Here is a 17,620-nt window from a genome sequence, read left to right as displayed (position 1 = left end):
TGAGTAGAAAAATCATGGCTGGAGAGTCTGGTATTTCCAAATAATGCCATGAATCTGATAGATAGATGGGGGGGGAGGGGGGGAGAATGAAACATCTTTAAATTAGAGGTGCACACAGGAGCTTAAGTATAAGGAATCTCCTGAACGCTCAGGTCATTCAAATCCCTCCTGTTTATTCTGCAGAGAAAACAAGCCCAGTTCTATGAAAACATCGTGAAGGTGATACGACCAAAACCAGATTATTTTGCTGTTGGATACTATGGCCAGGGATTCCCAACATTCATAAGGGTAAGTGGTCACCTGTTTCCACAGAGGTTTCTTGCTCTGGAAATTTCCCTTGCCTTGGAGAAACCTGCCTGACACTGACAGGTATTTTTTAGGTGTATAAAACAAACACTGTTTTTTCCTTTCTGGTTTCTAAGATGGAATGGTTGCATTTTAGTAGAAAAACTTTCTCTTCAAACATATTCAGTACTTTCTATTTCTTCAGGGTATCAGTAGAAATGAAGATAAATGACCCAATCCATCACTCAGGGTCGTAGCCATCTGAAATGGTGACATTTTTGCCTGGCAGGTTAATATATATTTATATATATATAATATATATATATGAGCATGGTAGAGAAGCCTTTTGTATGTGACCGTGTTTTCAGTGAGTGTCCTTTCCAGCACTGTCACTAAAATGAAGTTGACTATCAAAGGTGTGTGTGACACCTTTAGTGACAACTTTCATTATTGATTTGTCTGTGCCACGTGCCAATTTAAGACACGTGTCACTTGGTTGATGCCAGGATCATAGCTTTAGTGACATTTTAAGTTTTTTTTCACTAATATTAGGATTTTTATGAGTTGAATTGGTGGCTAAAGAAAAGTGGGGCTGTAGCATGTCCGAACTGCATCTGTATCACGATTCTCTAACCCATTAATAATTCTATAACCATTTTTATCTCAACTCCCCTGGGCATCCTGTGCCAGGGCCTCACCACCCTCACAGGGATGGATTCCTTCCCAGTTTGCCCTCTGAAAACCAGGCTGTTGAGTGCCCTGCTGATGGAGAAAATCCTCACTTTTCCCTCCATTCCAACATTCCCTGCGAATTACAAATGTATGTAGATAAATTACAGTTATACAGAGGCTCCTTAGCCATTTATTATTCTAATTTATTTCCCCTGCTGAGCTTTTGAAAAGGCACCATTGCAGAATTAAACCCAACTGGGCAAATGTGAACAACCTCAGGTTCCTACCCCCAGTCAAAACACCCTTTTTTTAATATGTGCTGTATAATTTTTTCACCAAGTATTCATTTTGAGATGAGTAATGAGGTTAAGCATATTCAGATGCAAATTTTATCCAAACTTGCTTTAATATGTTTGATCAGTTAAAAATATGCAAGTTGTCTTTTCCATTTTCCTTTAGAATTTAATGAACTCAGCATATAGATGGACTGTATAAAATATCTCTTCATTTTCTTTATTGGCAAAGAAGAAACCAATGTTTACAAATACAATAAACTTAAGGTTATAAATAGTTTAAAGTTTATAATGGCCAAAATCGAACACATTAATGTGAGTCTTTTTACGTGAGTCAGTACTTTTGGATATTCCTCCTTCAATCTGCATTATTTTATGTTTCTGTTTCTCTCTGCTATTCTTGTTTGCTCACCTGAGTGCCTTTGAGTAAATGTTTATGTTTAATTCAGTTTATTTATTGGCATCCATTCCATCATTAGCTCTGGAGGGTGGAGGAGACATCTTGGATTCGGTAGTAATTTCTCTTAATATATTTTCAACGGCCACCAATGTTACAGATCTTTGAAATTGTGTTCTGAGGTGATTTTAGTGTGACTTATAAAAACACCTAAAGGTAAAATTGGGCTTAACGATCTCAGGTCAGAATTGGAGGTGAGAAAAAAATAATGGATAATGAGGAGCAGCGTGAAATTCTTCACGTACTGAGAAGAGCTAACAGCGTTGGTGTCAGCGCTTCTGAGCGCCCAGTTCTGTACTGGGAGCACTGGTTTTAGCCCTGGGGGTGCTGGTGGCAGCTGTGGGTGCCTCTGTTTGCAGAACAAAGTGTTCATTTACCGGGGCAAGGAGTACGAGCGGCGCGAGGACTTCGAGGCGCGGCTGCTGACGCAGTTCCCCAACGCCGAGAAGATGAAGACAACGTCCCCCCCCGGAGAGGACATCAAAACCTCCTCTGGCCAGTGTATCCTTGGGCTGTACAACCAGTACAACCAGTACACACAGTGCGTCCAGCAGCTCAGGGCAAGGGTTTATGGACAACCTGTTACGCCTGTGCCCTGACGGATGTAACGCACCAGTTTTGGGGTTTTGTCCTTTTTTGTGTGTGTGTGTGTGTTCCTGTTGAGCTGTTTGCTCAATGCCCTTTTCACTTCTTAACCCCTGAAATTCAGATATCCAGTGCTTCACTGTAAAGCCCAAACTGGATTTACCCTCCAAATTTCACAGACCGGTGTCAGAGCAAATCGTGAGGTGAGCTTGGGTTGGGTTTTGTCATTTTCTCAGTCCCCTTTATAGCACATTATTGTTAGGTAATGAATCTGTTCACAGCCGTGGAGGGTGGGCATTGTGAGGTCATTAAATGATGATTTTTAACATTAGCACACATTCCAACCCACTGGAAAACAGTGATCCCATATTTGTTCATAAACTTCCTCTAATATTAGAATTTATTATCCATTCCTAAACAGACAGAATTGAATTTTCATTGTGCATTTGGGGCTTGGAACTGGATGATCTTTGAGGTCACATCTAACCCAATCCATTCTGTGATTCCATGATTCTTTTCCCTCTTTTCAGTTTCTACAGGGTGAATGAAGTCCAACGCTTCGAGTATTCACGCCCTGTTCGAAAAGGAGAGAAAAACCCAGACAACGAATTTGCAGTAAGGAATTAAGAAGAAAATAAACCACTTTGGGTTTGCTTGTTTATCCCCCTCTATTTTAAGCATCTGAGCCATGCATTATCTTTCGCTTGTTGAGAAATAAATTCTAGGTTTAAAGGGATTATTTTTCATAGAAAGTTAATTAAGCCAATTCATCATGTTCTCGTTTATACCAGTAGGAAACAAAAATGGGCAAAGCTGTATTTATTTTGTAAAAACACCCCTTCTGAGAAAGGATTTTAAATTGTTACACCTGAAACTTGTCTTGTCATGAAGATTCCAGTCAGGCATCTGAAAACTTTTTGTCACTAATACCTGTTGCCTTTTTTTTTCTTTTTTTTTTTTTTGCTAAATCATTTGTATTATATAGTGGTCAATAAAATGAGTGTTGTGGGCAGGCCCTGGCACAGGGTGCCCAGAGAAGCTGTGGCTACCCCTGGATCCCTGGAAGTGCCCAAAGCCAGGTTGGACATTGGGGTTGGAGCACCTGGGATGGTGGAAGGTGTCCCTGCTCCTGGAACTGGATGGGTTTTAAGTTCCTTTCCAACCCAAACCGTTCTGTGATTCCATGAACATCCAGTAAAACCAGGGGATCTTCCTGTGGCATTCTCCTTCAAAAATGGAACAGTTGTTCCCTGCTAAGTCACATCCAGATTTAAACCAGTGCTGCTCCATCTTCCATTTGGAATTGCCCCTGGCTCTGTAACATCTGCCATACCTTGGTCCTTGTCCTGGTGGTGATGTTTCAGGGCTTTGCTCGGGGTCCCAGCTGTCTCCATTGATAATGTGACACTTGTGTTCCCTTTGCAGAACATGTGGATTGAGAGAACCATCTATGTGACAGCCTATAAATTACCAGGGATCCTCAGGTGGTTTGAAGTCAAATCAGTTTTCATGGTAAGATCAGTTTGGCTTTATTGAGATTGTTTTAAAAAATGGGGGTTTATACAGCCAGGGGGCACCTGTGTGTCTCAGTGGCTGTGCTTAGTTCTGTGAACAAGGAATCCATGGCATTGTGCCTGGCACATGCTGAGGGAACCTGCTCAGGGGCTGAGAGTTGCCTGAGGGTGACTCAGGCAATGCTTTTCATTCCCAAGGGAAGGGAATGCCTCCAGCCCTTTCAGAAAGCATTTGTGTCTCTCAGCAGGTGCCTAGAATAAAGAGAGACCTGAGGTGGTGTAGGGAAGCCCTGCTCCATGCCAGAGAATCCAGCTTGAACTTTATAAAAGAGGATCTGGACATCTTGATTGTTATGAGTTCAAAATGCCCCAATAATCAAAGGCATTGTATGTCTGCATTTCTTACCACTCGTGGTTAAAGGTTGTTTTCGTTTCTTCTCCATATTTAGCTAAATATACCCTCAGCAACCTCACAGGGTAACTCCAAATTACTCATTTCTCTGTTCAACCATTTAGACTGTTTAGATAAGACATATCCATTAAACGCCTTTAAGATTAAATTATTCTTATGCAGCTGTAATTTTTAAGTAGCAATAAAAACATTGTTACTGCGTTTTTGAAATCTCTCTTGTGAGGCTTATTTTTAAAGGAAAAGAACAATTTGCATATGATTAATTAAAACCTTTTTCATTGCTCCATTGAGGTTATGTTGGACAGTTGTATTTGGATGAACAGAAGTAATGCAGAAAATTACTATGGTATCTATAGTAACAGAATATGAATGTGATGTGTGACAGTAATAGGCAGCTGAATAAAACACATTGAATTTTTAATGAATTTCGTAGTTTCAATATAACCCTGATGGAGAAGATTGTATTTATCTTCATGATGGCAAGAAGTGCTGTTTGTAAAGGCTGGCAGATCTGATGCCAGTCCTGATGAGCAGAGAGCAGAGCCTGACAGGCACTTTGTGTGCACCCTTCATGCTCTGCCTGGCATCAAAATGGGCACAAAGCCTGGGAGAATGCTTCTGTCAGCCTTTTGGGAGCAAGGACTGTATCAGTTGCATAGCTGAGAAATGATAGCAGAATGGGACTTAATAACATGTGGGAAGACTGCTGCAGATAACTTCTGACCTCCTCTGGCACAGTTCCTACAAAATGGGTATTGACTTTCCTCAAGATCCCTGTCAGCTAAAATGCTGCAAGGAGGATCACAGGGTTTACATCCCTGTAATGCTAAATTGTGATTATGGATACAGACATTATTGATCCCTTGCTAAGCACCAGGATACTCCAGCAGCTCTGCATGTTTCATATTTTATTGATGGAGCTGGAATGTCGTTAAAGGGAGAGGTGAGAGTGCATCAAATCAGTGCTGAGAGAATGGAGTGATTTCATAAATGCAGTGTATTATGTTACATAAGCCACGGGAACATGCAGAGTTGCTTTAAATCTATTGGCTTTTCAAATTCTTCTGAGCACTTTCACCTAAACCTTTGCAATCTGTTAATTATCTGCAAGGAATTTGGGGCCAGCCTTTGTTATTCTGTATCTGCATCTGTTATTCAGCTGGACACAAGAAGTTGTAGGGTGAAAAATTTGCTGAGACCAGCCAGGGAATTAGAAATCAGATTTTGAATCACACTTTAGTTTAAACAGCACAAATGCTAATCTCTGTTTTGTTTTTGTCCTGGAATTTTGTACTGGTGCAAATGTTTCAGGAGAATGTAATTCCTGTTCTCTCTGCATGGAATGAGGAGTGCCCAGAGTCAGGAAGGCACTGGGAACAAGACTCAGAATTTACACTTATAAATAGCCTTCACCAGGTTCCAAAGCCCAGTTTGTAGTAGTGAGATGGCAATTGCAATTCTCCATCTGCTTTTAAAAAATTAGAGTGAGCGTTACAAGAGTAGTAAAAGAAAGGAGAATGAGAAAGAAAGCCATGATTGCTGCTACAGAAAAGTCAAAAAGCTGTCAGCTCAATGAGTGCTAATTTCTGGAGATGCTCAAGAGCTTTAAAAGCAATGGTTCATCAACACATTATTGCATAGTTATAAGGCCATTAATACAAATGACAGAATCCTAAATTTAGCCAGCGATGTTCCCAGCAGTTCTTGCCCAGTCAAGATGCTGAACGTGGCTCCACTCCCTGGTCCAGATTCTCCCCGTGGCACGCTGGGCTCTGTCCGAGCCTGGCCTGCTCCCTGTTCCCAGCACAAACACCAGGCTCCTTCCCTGCCTTCCAGAATAATTCAGCAGGCAGGCTGCTCAAAATGCTAATTAAAACATCCTTGATGTAATCAGCTGGCAGGTGTAAGAGTAACAACTGAAGAGATTTGATTATAAGTGGTTCTCAGAAACAGGGTAAGCAACTGATAGCCAGGTAGAAGTGCTGCTTTGTTTATGTAGCATTTATGTAAATGAGGCTGTAATCAAATACACACTTGCATTTTCCTCACAGGCCTCAATTAACCTTCCTTTCCTCTCCCTACCACATCATTTTTTTTAATACAAGCAGGCTGTGTCTTCCAGTGAGGACTCTACGCTGGGTCACTGCAGGTTACTGATTTTCAGCCCATTCACTAATATTTAAAATATTTTCGTACTGTATTTTTTCAACATGAACTTTTTAAAAGGCATGGTAGCTGGGCATAAAAAGTAGCTGGAGGTGAGTCAATTAAAATAAAGTTTTAGACAGCAAAAGAGCTAATTGACCCCGTGAAGGCATCTGAGGACTCTCTTCATTGAGGTCCAGGTAGAAAGAAAATTTCTCCCTTCAGTTCTTGATGCTCAGAGGAAGAAAATGTGACCTCTTGGGAAAAATCACTGCAGATAGTTTAGATGTCATCTCATCAACGTATTCAACTCGATGTCCTTGGAAACACACCAAAACAATCACTGCAAAAATATCTTCTTGATTTTTGAGCGGCTTAGGATTACATTTTCCATCAGAAAATCCACATTAAAGTTATCATTTCTTTCTTACTGTTTAGTTAAGCTGGATCTTCTTTGTGCTGCTAAAACTCACCAACCCTTAATCTCTGATGTTCTCCGTAATCCTCCAAAAAACCTCACGTGATTGCTGCCAGAGCCTTGCTGGGTGTTGTGCTGGGATGTAATCCCTCCTGCAGCAGCAAAATGCAGTTACCTTCCTCCACTGATACCCATCATCGTATCAGTTACTGCAGCACTGAGATAGCAAACACCTCAGTGCCTCAAATCACCCTTTCTGGTCAAAAATCTCACAGTAACCTCAGTTCTGAAAGATCTGGGATGTTTCTGCCCGCGGAGTTTCGCTGAGCAGATTAAAAGTTCTGACCTTGGTTGGAAATCTCCTTTCGTTTGGGTTTTAGGTGGAGATCAGCCCTCTGGAAAATGCCATTGAAACCATGCAGCTGACCAATGATAAGATCAATAATATGGTGCAGCAGCATCTGAATGACCCCAACCTCCCCATCAACCCCCTGTCCATGCTGCTCAACGGCATCGTGGATCCTGCAGTCATGGGGGGCTTCACCAACTACGAGAAGGTAACGCCAGAGCTCCTCAATTCCACCAGCACTCCCTGTCCCGCTGGGAGGAAAGGCTGGGAGAGCTGGGATTGTTCAGACTGGAGAGGAGAAGCTTTGGGGTGACCTCAGTGTGGCTTTGCAGGGCCTGAGGGAGCTCCTGGAGAGCTGGAAAGGGACTGGGGACAAGGGATGGAGGGACAGGGCACAGGGAATGGCTTCAGACTGACAAAAGGCAGGGATGGATAAATGGGATATTGGGAATTAGGAATTGTTCCCTGGGAGGGTGGGCAGGAGGAGCTGGGATGGAATTCCCAGATTTGCTGTGGCTGCCTCTGGATCCCTGGCAGTGCCCAAGGCCAGGTTGGACATTGGGGTTGGAGCAGCTGGGACAGTGGGAGGTGTCCCTGCCATGGCAGGGGTGGGAATGGATGGGATTTGAGGTCCTTTTACCAACCCAATTCACTGTGATCCTGCGATTCCATCATTTTCACTTTGTGTTTGTAGCTGTTATTTGGCAGAATTTTTAAGTTGATTAATTTATCTTCATTGTAGCTCATTCCTCTGGTAGTAGAAGTTTCATTTTCTGAAATAATGGCTCATTTCTCTCTCTCTCAAATAGGCTTTTTTTACTGAAAAGTACATGCACGAGCATCCAGAGGATCATGACAAGATTGAGAAGCTGAAGGATCTGATTGCTTGGCAGGTAAAAAACTTCAAGTTCAGCTTTGGCAGAGGCAGCTGCTGTGGAAAGGCACTTGGTGTCACTTTGGAGGAAATTCAGACATTGTCCTCAGCTTGGATACATTTTGTTGCCATTTAAATCTGTCTTGGAGCTTGAGTTAAAGTTCATCTTTTCAAATCTGACATAATTGCTCATTTTGATAAACTTGTAGAGAACAAATATGACCAAGATATTTTCTTTTTTCTGTCTTTTTTTTTTCCTTGTAAACATAGTAAGTGAACAACCTCCCATCTGTATCAGATGAAAAAATATTTTTCAGGGCAAAAAAGAGACAATTGCAGTTTTGTTCCATAGTCACATACTGGACATTTTTTCTGTGGTCTCAGGATAATTTTATGATAACTAAAAAAATACCAGGTTGATTGGAAATAGGTTTTTTCCCACAGAAGAAGAAAGTGAATCACTGTCTTTTCATATTCAATTCTGTCTTTATAATAAAGGGAATAATTTACATTTCTGTAGATTTCAATCTTAGAGGTAGTAGAACCAAAGCTACAGAATTCCAAAATAAAATATCTTCTGAAGGCCATAAAACTATCAGTGAGTAAAAAACTCTTCTGGTCTGAAAGAAAAAAAAAAAGTTTTTTTATTTATTTTCTTGTGAGCTTTTAGAAAAGATTAGATTTTATAAGCTTTAAGTTTTATAGAGGAAAATAATTTGGTCCCAGCAGACTGACTTGGTGTCAGCTCTGTGTCTCTGCCTCTGAGAGTGATACTTCAAATGAATTCCAAACACACTTTCCCTCTGCAAAGCAAAGGCTCACTTTGGTGACACTTGTGTATTAAAATAATATTACAAATTGAAAACAGGTATGACAGCTGATCACACTGGTTTTTTATTATTCAGGGCTTTTAAACACATGGTTTCCCATCAGTTTTGTACTTCCAAAACAACAGGAACCAGGAAAATAGAGAAAAGGGATCAACATTTCTTTTTATATCTGAAAATTAGGGTCACTAAAAGCCCTTTCAGTGCTTTTAAGTTGCCTTGGATGTTTCATACACATTTAGGGGATCCTAATACTTAAAATTCCTCTCAAATTACTTCAGTTTCCAGCCAGGTGGGAATCAGCTCCTAAATATTGGGAGAGGGATGTGTATGGAACCTTGGAAGGGGCTGAATTCATCCTGGGCTGACAGTGATGGAAAGCAAAAAGGAGATTTCACTTTTCAATAATGTGGGGCTTGGAGTTCTGTGATCACATGGAATTTTCTCCTTGCTGTCTAAATCCATCTGGGTGCATGAAATAGGAGCCTGACAATTGTGCTACCAGCTGACCAGTTAAACTTCATTTGTTTCATCCCCTTCCCTATTTCTCCACTGTGCAGTGGAGTTCAGGATATTATCCTTCTGTAATTCCTGCTAACTTCAAGTGTACATTTTGTTTCTGTCTCTTGTTAATTCAGATAAATTCCATTAGCAGGGCAATGTCCATTTTTGTCCTTCTTGGTGCTTTTCCAACTCAGGCAAAAAAACGTTCCCATGCAACTGCACCATTTCAAGCTGATCTTTCATTTTAACATGAAGATAATGAAATGATTGATTGAAATTAAGGCAGAGAAATGAATGATTGATGACATTAGTCACTCTGCATTTAGCTAAAGTATTTACAGCACAGCAAAACAGAAAATACCATGGCAAATCAAAACCTTGTGCTCCTTCTACTGAGATGAAAGAACTGCTGCATACCAAACTCAGGTTTTATACTCATAGTTTATGATCCCCTTGCTCTGAAAGATTGTTTTCAAAGATTAGTTTAATAATTCAAATCAATGTCATTTTTTTTTTTCATTCTTTTCAGCCGAGCAGATGTAAAAAAAAAAAGGGAGTGGAAAACAAATCAGGGAATAATTTGAAGTCGCAGTGGAACTTTATAAAATTTTAAAATCATCCAAGAACAGAGTTATGAAATAAGAAAATGCCCTTTCTCCAAGGCCAAATTAATTGGGAATATCCTGAACGTGGCAAAATTCTGCCTCTGACAACAGTTCATGGAGGTGTAAAAAAAAGTCTGTGTCACTGATCACCTGTGTCTGGAAAGGACACACAGGAGGAATTTGGAAGTTGGTAGAAGTTGAAAGGTTCTTCCTGAACTTGATAAATGTGTAAAGGTTGAGTGGTCTTGGACAGGGAGGCCAAATATCCTGACTCAGCAGCCTCATGTTGTTCTGTGGCAAAGCTGTGGGACATTCATGAATTTCAGCTTCTGTAAAAGATTAAAAAACCTGTTCACCTTCTTCTCCTCTTTCTTCTTCTCCTTCTTCTTATCCTCCTTCTCCTCCTTCTTCTCCTTCTTTTTATTCTTCTCCTCTTTCTTCTTCTCCTCCTCCTCTTTCTTCTCTTCTTTCTTCTCCTTCTCCTTCTCCTTCTCCTTCTCCTTCTCCTTCTCCTTCTTCTTCCTCTTCCTCTTCCTCTTCTTCTCCTCCTCCTCCTCCTTCTCCTCCTCCATCTCCATCTTTCCTCTCCCCCTTCTCCCTCTCCTTTCCCCCATATTTGTTTTTTTCATACAAATAATTTACTTTCTGTTCCTGATTTTCCAACCTGGAGGTGGCTGATCCCTAGGACAAGTTCCTCAGTGCATTTTCTGCCCATAAAATGGTTTCAGAGGGGTCTGAGATGATAGCCTCATGTGCTTCACCATGTGCTTCATGGTAATTCCAGTTTTTTAAAAAAGAATCCATTTCCAATGTCAACAGTTCTTAAAAAATAAATGAGCCAAGTGACCACAGGAGGGTCACTGTGGCCTGCTAATTATGAAAATTCAGAAATTAATTTACTTACTGAGAGCGGGGAATCTTTATGGTTTCATGTTTAATTTTTGTCAAGTGCAAATCCATATGGTTATAAATAAAAACCACTACATTAAAAAAAGTCATTTTTCTTCTCTTTGTAGTCTCTTTGGAGAAGCAGCTGTGTCCATTTAAATAGTGCCAAATCTCAGGGAATCATCTTGATAAGGTTTCTCGAGTTTGTTCATCTGTAATTCATCTGTGTATTTATTATTCTCCTTACTAATAAAGCTGCTCCTTCTGATTGCTTCTCAGTCTTATTAGAAAAATCTGTTTTTAATCAGTATTATGATTTAATTATGAATTATTAAGAAGAAGCCTCTTAGCTTGATTGCTGCAGAGAATATCTGAGTTAGAATCAGAGCACTGTGTGGGCTGAAACGGACCTGGAAGAAGAAATATTTTTCCTGAGCTAGAGGTAGAAAACTCTAATGGGGTGTCTGGATAGCTGTGGGAATGAAAATGTCTCTCTTAAAACATTTCCAAAGGTCAGCTACACCTCCACACTAGGAACTAATTATATAATCCTGTGCTGGCATGGATATTTTGTGACAGAAGCCTGGAAGATAAATGATTATTTTCAGTTACAAAAGAGAATTAATTTAATTTTTTTCCCTCTTCTGTTTTCTTCCCAGAGAAAATAAAATAATTTTTCTAAGGAGAACTATATAGCATCTAGAACTGTATGTTTTATTAATAAATATTGCTCTGCAATATATATCTGTCCAAGGACGGAGCTCATTTGCAGCTTTAGAAAGAGCATTTATTAAAGAAAACATAAACTGTTTTCTTCTCCAGGGTTTTATCCTCATGGAAGTGGGAAAGGATTTGATACTAATAATGTGTGAGGCTCATCATTCATCAGTTTGGTGTTATAAAGTACAAAATCTGTGGGAGCTTGAGAATGGAATATCACAGGAGGGTTCGTGCCGTGGGATAAATCCAGTATGGGATTTCTGGGCAGAATTAGGGCTGAATTAAATTTAAAGGACCCTGCTTGACAGACAAAAAGGGAAATCCTGGAGAGCAGGAGTTCAGATCCTGTCGTGCATCATATGCAAGAAATGGTGGTGGTCACTGTGATCAGAATAGTAAATCTTGTCAGTTTTAATATTATTGTTACTATTTATTATAGTTGTTGTTGTTATAATTATTATTAGTGTTATAATTACTACTATTATTAGTGTTATAATTACTATTACCACTGCTCTTGTTACTAATTACTCATTACTGCACGAGCTCTTTCCCTGCTGTGGGAGCGTTGCGCCGTCCCTTGGCTCGGGAAGGGCTGGGCAGGGTGCAGCAGCCAAATTCTGTTTTCCAGATCCCATTCCTGGCTGAAGGCATCCGGATCCATGGGGAGAAGGTGACAGAGGCCCTGAGGCCATTCCATGAGAGGATGGAGGCGTGCTTCAGGCAGCTGAAGGACAAGGTGGAAAAGCAGTACGGGGTCCGCGCCATCGTAAGTTCCTCCTAGTTTCTCCTTTGCACAATATCTGGAATTCCCTTAAATTCCAGCAATTCTCTATTCCCCTGTGATGATTTCCTTGGATGAAAAAAAGCAGTGTAGATACAGCATTCCTGGTTGTTCCCAGTAATCATCAAATTATGGAAAACTGAGCAGATGAGGGATGTTGAGGAAGCCTCTGTGTTCCAAGCACAGGAGCAATTTCTAAACTCCCTGAGTCTTTGCTCCTTGAAAGTCAAGATAATCCTTCAGTTCGGAAGGATTTGGGTTAAAAAAATGAATTTTAACAATGGGCACTTAGCAGGATTCTTCCTGAGCTGAATGTCACCTTTGCCTAGGTGGAATTCCTTTAGGGAAGGGGGGCTGTGCTGCTCTGTGGCAGTGTGTGGCTGTACCTGCACTGAATGTAGACAAGAAAACCATGGCTCCTACTTCATGAGTTGGAAGGACTGAAATTCGTGCTTTTCTCATTCCAGCAACTTATTTCCAGTTGCTGCTTCATCCTTAAGGGAAAGCCAAGAATTTCATGGTGTTTCCAGTGGAGGTTTGTTCTGCTTTTGAGTGTTGAGTGTGAAGGTCAGAACAAACAAAGCAAACAGGGTAGAACTGATAATTCAGTCAAAAATACATGGATTGGGTGCTGTTATGACATCTTATTTTGCCTGGAGAAAAGGAGGCTCGGGGGGACCTTGTGGCTCTGCACAAGTCCCTGACAGGAGGGGACAGCCAGGGGGATTTGGGATCTGCTCCAGGGAACAGGGACAGGAGCAGAGGGAGCGGCCTCAGAGGGGTTAGGTTGGACATCAGTAGGAATTTCCCCATGGGAAGGGTTGTCAAGGATTGGAAAGGGCTGCCCAGGGAGGTTTGGAGTGCCCATCCCTCTGAGTGTCCAAGGAATGAGTGGATGTGGCCCTTGTGCTCTGGGCTGGGGACAAAGTGAGGACTGGGCACAGCTGGGACTCAATCTCAGAAGTTTTTTCCACCCTAAATAATTCTGGGATTCTGTCTATAACAATGACATCTTTTTATTTAATGTGGACACTTGAGATCTTACAGGAAACATTCCAGTCTTTATAGTATCCTTCAACAGATGTTCTGTTTGTGGTCCTTCAAATCCCATCTTGGGAATTTATATATTCAAGAAAAAGTTCAAACAGTAATTTATTCCCAGGGAGAACAGAAGTAATTAACATTAATGATACCTGCATGTCAGTCACTTCAGTAATATCCATTTACATCATCAAGGAGATGACTGGAAAGTGGTGTTATCTCTCTAATTTCATTCTACCCACCAGTAAGAATTTTCAGGATTGATGGAGTTTTATCACTTCTGTCTTCCTTGTACAAGGCCAATTTACCAGTAGTTGACAGGGTGGAAAATATACCTGTAATTAAACAGCATGAGATTCTTATTTGTTGACTGCAAGAGTTCAATTATTTTATGCATATATCAGTTATTAATGACTAACAAAGCTTGGAGGAATATTCAGAACTCTGAAATTGCCTGAAACAAAACCAAAACTTTCATATATTTTCTTCTTAACCTGGTGTCACTCTGCAAATTGGCTCTCCTGATATTTCCAACATAAAGTTTCTCTTCGTGGATTTTTACTTTGGATTTTTTGGGGTTTTTATGTAGTCCATTTCATTGAAATATATTGACAGGGCCGTCACAACGATAGCAGAGATGGATTAAAAATTATATGGAAAAAGATTGGGGGTTTTATATGTAAAAAGATTGGTTTTCTTAACAAAAATTAAAAAGATGTAAGGATGCAAAAAAGCATGGAAATACCATTGGAACAAAAGAATTCTTGGAATATGCTTAAAATTATACATCTGCCTGTGAGGACCGAAATATTTCTTTCTAGTCCTTGAGGTGGATTTCCTTCAGAAGCTGTTTCTCATGGTAACATGAGATACTGGCTGTTATTAATTTATTGAAGATAACATGATGTATGAGTTATTATTAATTTATCAACGATACCGAGCTGTACCCGGAAGAGAATCCGCGGAACCTTCCCACGTTCCCTTCGACACGCGGCTGTGGAGTTGTTTTTTTTTTTGTTTTTTTTTTTTGGTTTTGCTTTGTTGTTTTGGTTTGGTTGTTTTGTTGTTGGTTTTTGGGATTGAAGCATTAAGACGTGACATTTCTTGGCTGTAGCTGTCCAGCCTGGATGAGCGCCGGGGCGGCCGGCCCCGCTCCATGGTCCGCTCCTTCACCATGCCCTCGTCATCCCGACCCCTCTCCGTGGCCTCTGTGTCCTCCCTCTCCTCGGACAGCACACCCTCCCGGCCTGGATCCGATGGGTGAGTGAGCAATCCTCCCCCAGCCATTGTCCCTCTAGCACCCTGGGCGTTGAGGGTGCTCAGCATTCCCAGATCTCAGAGCTGGGAGCTGCTGGGAAAGCTGGCGGCGTTCAGTTGGAGAAAGGAAGATCCAAGGAGAGCTCAGAGCACCTTGAAGGGTCTAAAGGAGCTCCAGGGGAGGAACAGGACACAGGGAATGGCTTCCCACTGCCAGAGGGCAGGGATGGATGGGATTTTGGGCAGGAATTGTTCCCTGGGAGGGTGGAGAGGGGCTGGGATGGAATTCCCAGATTTGCTGTGGCTGCCCCTGGATCCCTGGCAGTGCCCAAGGCCAGGTTGGACATTGGGGTTGGAGCACCCTGGGACAGTGGGAGGTGTCCCTGACCCTGGTTCTGGATGAATTTTAAGGTCCCTTCCATCCCAAACCATTCCTTGTTTTTTTTTTTTGTTTTTTTTTATTGACAGCCTAATATTGGCTAAAACACCCCAACCTACAGAGACATTTCTCTCAAGGTCTCTTGTTCTGTAACCTAGATAAATACAATTTTGCTCTTTTTTTTTTGCCCTCTAAGCATTCAGACAGCACCAAAATCCCTAAAGAGGAGATCAGTTCCCCCTTTTTAGAGTTGTCCCAGGTGTGTGAGTGCAGCAGGATGCTCTGCAGGCTGGCTGTGCAGCCAGCCCTGTCCCAGGAGCTCAGGGCAGGATTACCTGACTGCTCAATCACTGCTGCTCACTTCGGCTGCCAGAGGAAAAGCTGCTTATGGCAAGATTGTACTTCAAGACTTATCAAGATATTTCACATGAGAACTGGGAATTCTGTTGATAAGCCCTGTCTCACAGTCACATCCCTCAAAGAACAAAATAATCTGTTTGCTGTCTGAGCTTTCCATGCAGCCTCAGAAGTCCCTTCTCTCTCTTCCTCCCCTCAGGCACCCCTGTAATCCAGAAATGCAATATTTGACCAAAGCAGCAGTTTTTTTAAAGCCTTCTAGAGGGCTGCTGATGTACAGGGATGTGCTGGAAACTCCTGTGCACCTTCAAAGGGGAGTTGTTAACTGGCTAGAGACTAAGGGCATGAAGTAAAATTAAATCCAGCACCTAAGGACCCAACAGGATGCTTGCCTTGATTACAAAGGGTTTATTTGGTCAGTGGGAGGAGCTGTGAACAGAGCACAGCTCAGCTCTCATGAATGTTCTCACACATTGGTGTAAATGTGGGACAGCAGAGATCCTGAGTTTTGACTAATTCTGAACAAAGTTGTATTGCTGGAACTTGGGCAGAGCAACCATCCCAAGTAAGTGAGCAACTTTGTTTTGTCTCAGAAGGTAAACATCAATTCTTTCCCTGCCTCTTTCAAGTTTTCCCTTCAAAATCTTTAAATGTATTTTACTTTATCACTGGGTGTGATTTCCTTCAGGTTCACCTCTCAGCTGTCTTGTGGTAGGTGTCACATAGCAGTTTTTGAGGATCTGGGTCTCCTCAGAGTGTATTTTTATAAAGATCCTACAAAGATCACGGTGCAGCTCAGCTCCTGCTCTGAGTCCAGGGCAATACAGGAAAATAGAATGAACAACTCTCGTCACTGAGAAGACTTGATAATACCCCTCATTTGTTTGATCAGTGGAGGAGGAGAAGAAAAATCATCAGATGTAAATAATACCATGAAAGACCTTAAAAATTCAAGTGTCTGTAAAATGATGTGGGTGGTTTGGCACTGCTCACCTGGCAGAATTTCCCTCCTGTTCCTGATGTGGTTGGTGTGGCTTATGGTCAGTTCTCCTCTTGTCTTTCCATGTCTCTTCATGAATTAAATTTGAGAATGTAGATGAATCTCAAAAACAACTAAGCATGAAGTTAAAGGATTGCATTTTCCAAATTACCCTGTTTCTATTCAATGCCATTTCCAGCTCCCACTCTGGAGCTTTTAAACATCAAGGACTCAAAGCAGACTTGGACACAGGATGTGTTCTACAGTCCCAACTCTGTGTACAAATAAATCTGACTTTAAAAGAGGGCCTTGGGTTTATTCCCTGTTTAAAATGAGGCTTAGAAATACAAATGTGATCACGTGCACTCAGTGGTTGGAAACAGGAGAATCCCGGGGTCCAGTGGGATTTATCAGCTCTTGGAAGTCCCAAAATGCTTCCAGTTGGAGTACAGTGTGCTGACCCATTTTAGGACAGATCCATTAATAATCCAAATAATTAATAGTGAATATAGTGCTTGGAAGGGAAGCAATTAATCATTGTCTGAAGGATGGAAATTCCTCTTGTAAATTTGCAGTCAGCCTCGAAGCTGCTGGCACCATCCAGCCCAAAATACACAACTCAGGTACCTGAAAATCCTGGTGTTGGGAGAGCTGGGCTCTGCCCTGGGCTCTGTCACTGAAGTTCTTTGTGGCCCTGGGTAAACTGTTGCCTTCCCTTTTCCCTGTGTGTAAAATGGGATGAATAAATTTGTGGGATTTAGGGATTCATGGGATTCAGGCTTTGGGAGATGGCTCAGGGGCTGCTTTGAGCATCTTCCCACCAAATGAGCTGATGTAGAGTAGAAACAACAATAAAAAATAACAATAATTTGGGATATTCTGCTGGATATTGCTGCTAATGGTGGGCATTAGGATAATGTCATTGCAAATTGTCTGAAATATGAATACTCTGGAATTTCACAGCAAAGATTGTGGCCTGTACCTGCATGCACCCCATGGCATGGGAAATGCTTTTCCAAGGCTAAAAGGTGTCTCCTTCTCTGGGAATTTTTCGGGTTGGTTTTTTTAATATGGTAATTTAAGACAGTCTTAAAATGTGCCAGTGTGATTTTGTCTAGGTGTGAACTTAGTGTTTTTTTGGTTTTTTTTCATTTATAGTATAAAATAAATCATAAAATACTTTGTCTAGCTAAGAGTCCTCCATCCCTGGAAGTGATGCCTCATCCCTGGACTGTCCAAGGCCAGCTTGGAGCACTCTGAGATAGTGGAAGGTGTCCC

At 41.4% G+C, this 17,620-nt stretch overlaps 1 protein-coding gene across 1 annotated transcript in view; it reads left to right on the top strand.

Moving 5' to 3' along the window:
- DOCK1 (dedicator of cytokinesis 1) overlaps positions 1-17,620 on the top strand; it is a 236,396-nt gene that overhangs the window by 200,450 nt on the left and 18,326 nt on the right. The window contains exons 41-49 of the mRNA XM_062496598.1: positions 184-288; positions 2,067-2,208; positions 2,417-2,495; positions 2,823-2,907; positions 3,718-3,804; positions 7,162-7,338; positions 7,940-8,023; positions 12,177-12,314; positions 14,485-14,630. Of these exons, the coding sequence (XP_062352582.1) occupies positions 184-288; positions 2,067-2,208; positions 2,417-2,495; positions 2,823-2,907; positions 3,718-3,804; positions 7,162-7,338; positions 7,940-8,023; positions 12,177-12,314; positions 14,485-14,630 (1,043 nt within the window). The remainder of the gene's footprint in view (positions 1-183; positions 289-2,066; positions 2,209-2,416; positions 2,496-2,822; positions 2,908-3,717; positions 3,805-7,161; positions 7,339-7,939; positions 8,024-12,176; positions 12,315-14,484; positions 14,631-17,620) is intronic.

This window comes from Cinclus cinclus, chromosome 7, assembly GCF_963662255.1.
Source record: "Cinclus cinclus chromosome 7, bCinCin1.1, whole genome shotgun sequence".
Classification (NCBI taxonomy): Eukaryota; Metazoa; Chordata; class Aves; order Passeriformes; family Cinclidae; genus Cinclus; species Cinclus cinclus.
This window is presented reverse-complemented; position numbering and strand designations above follow the sequence as displayed.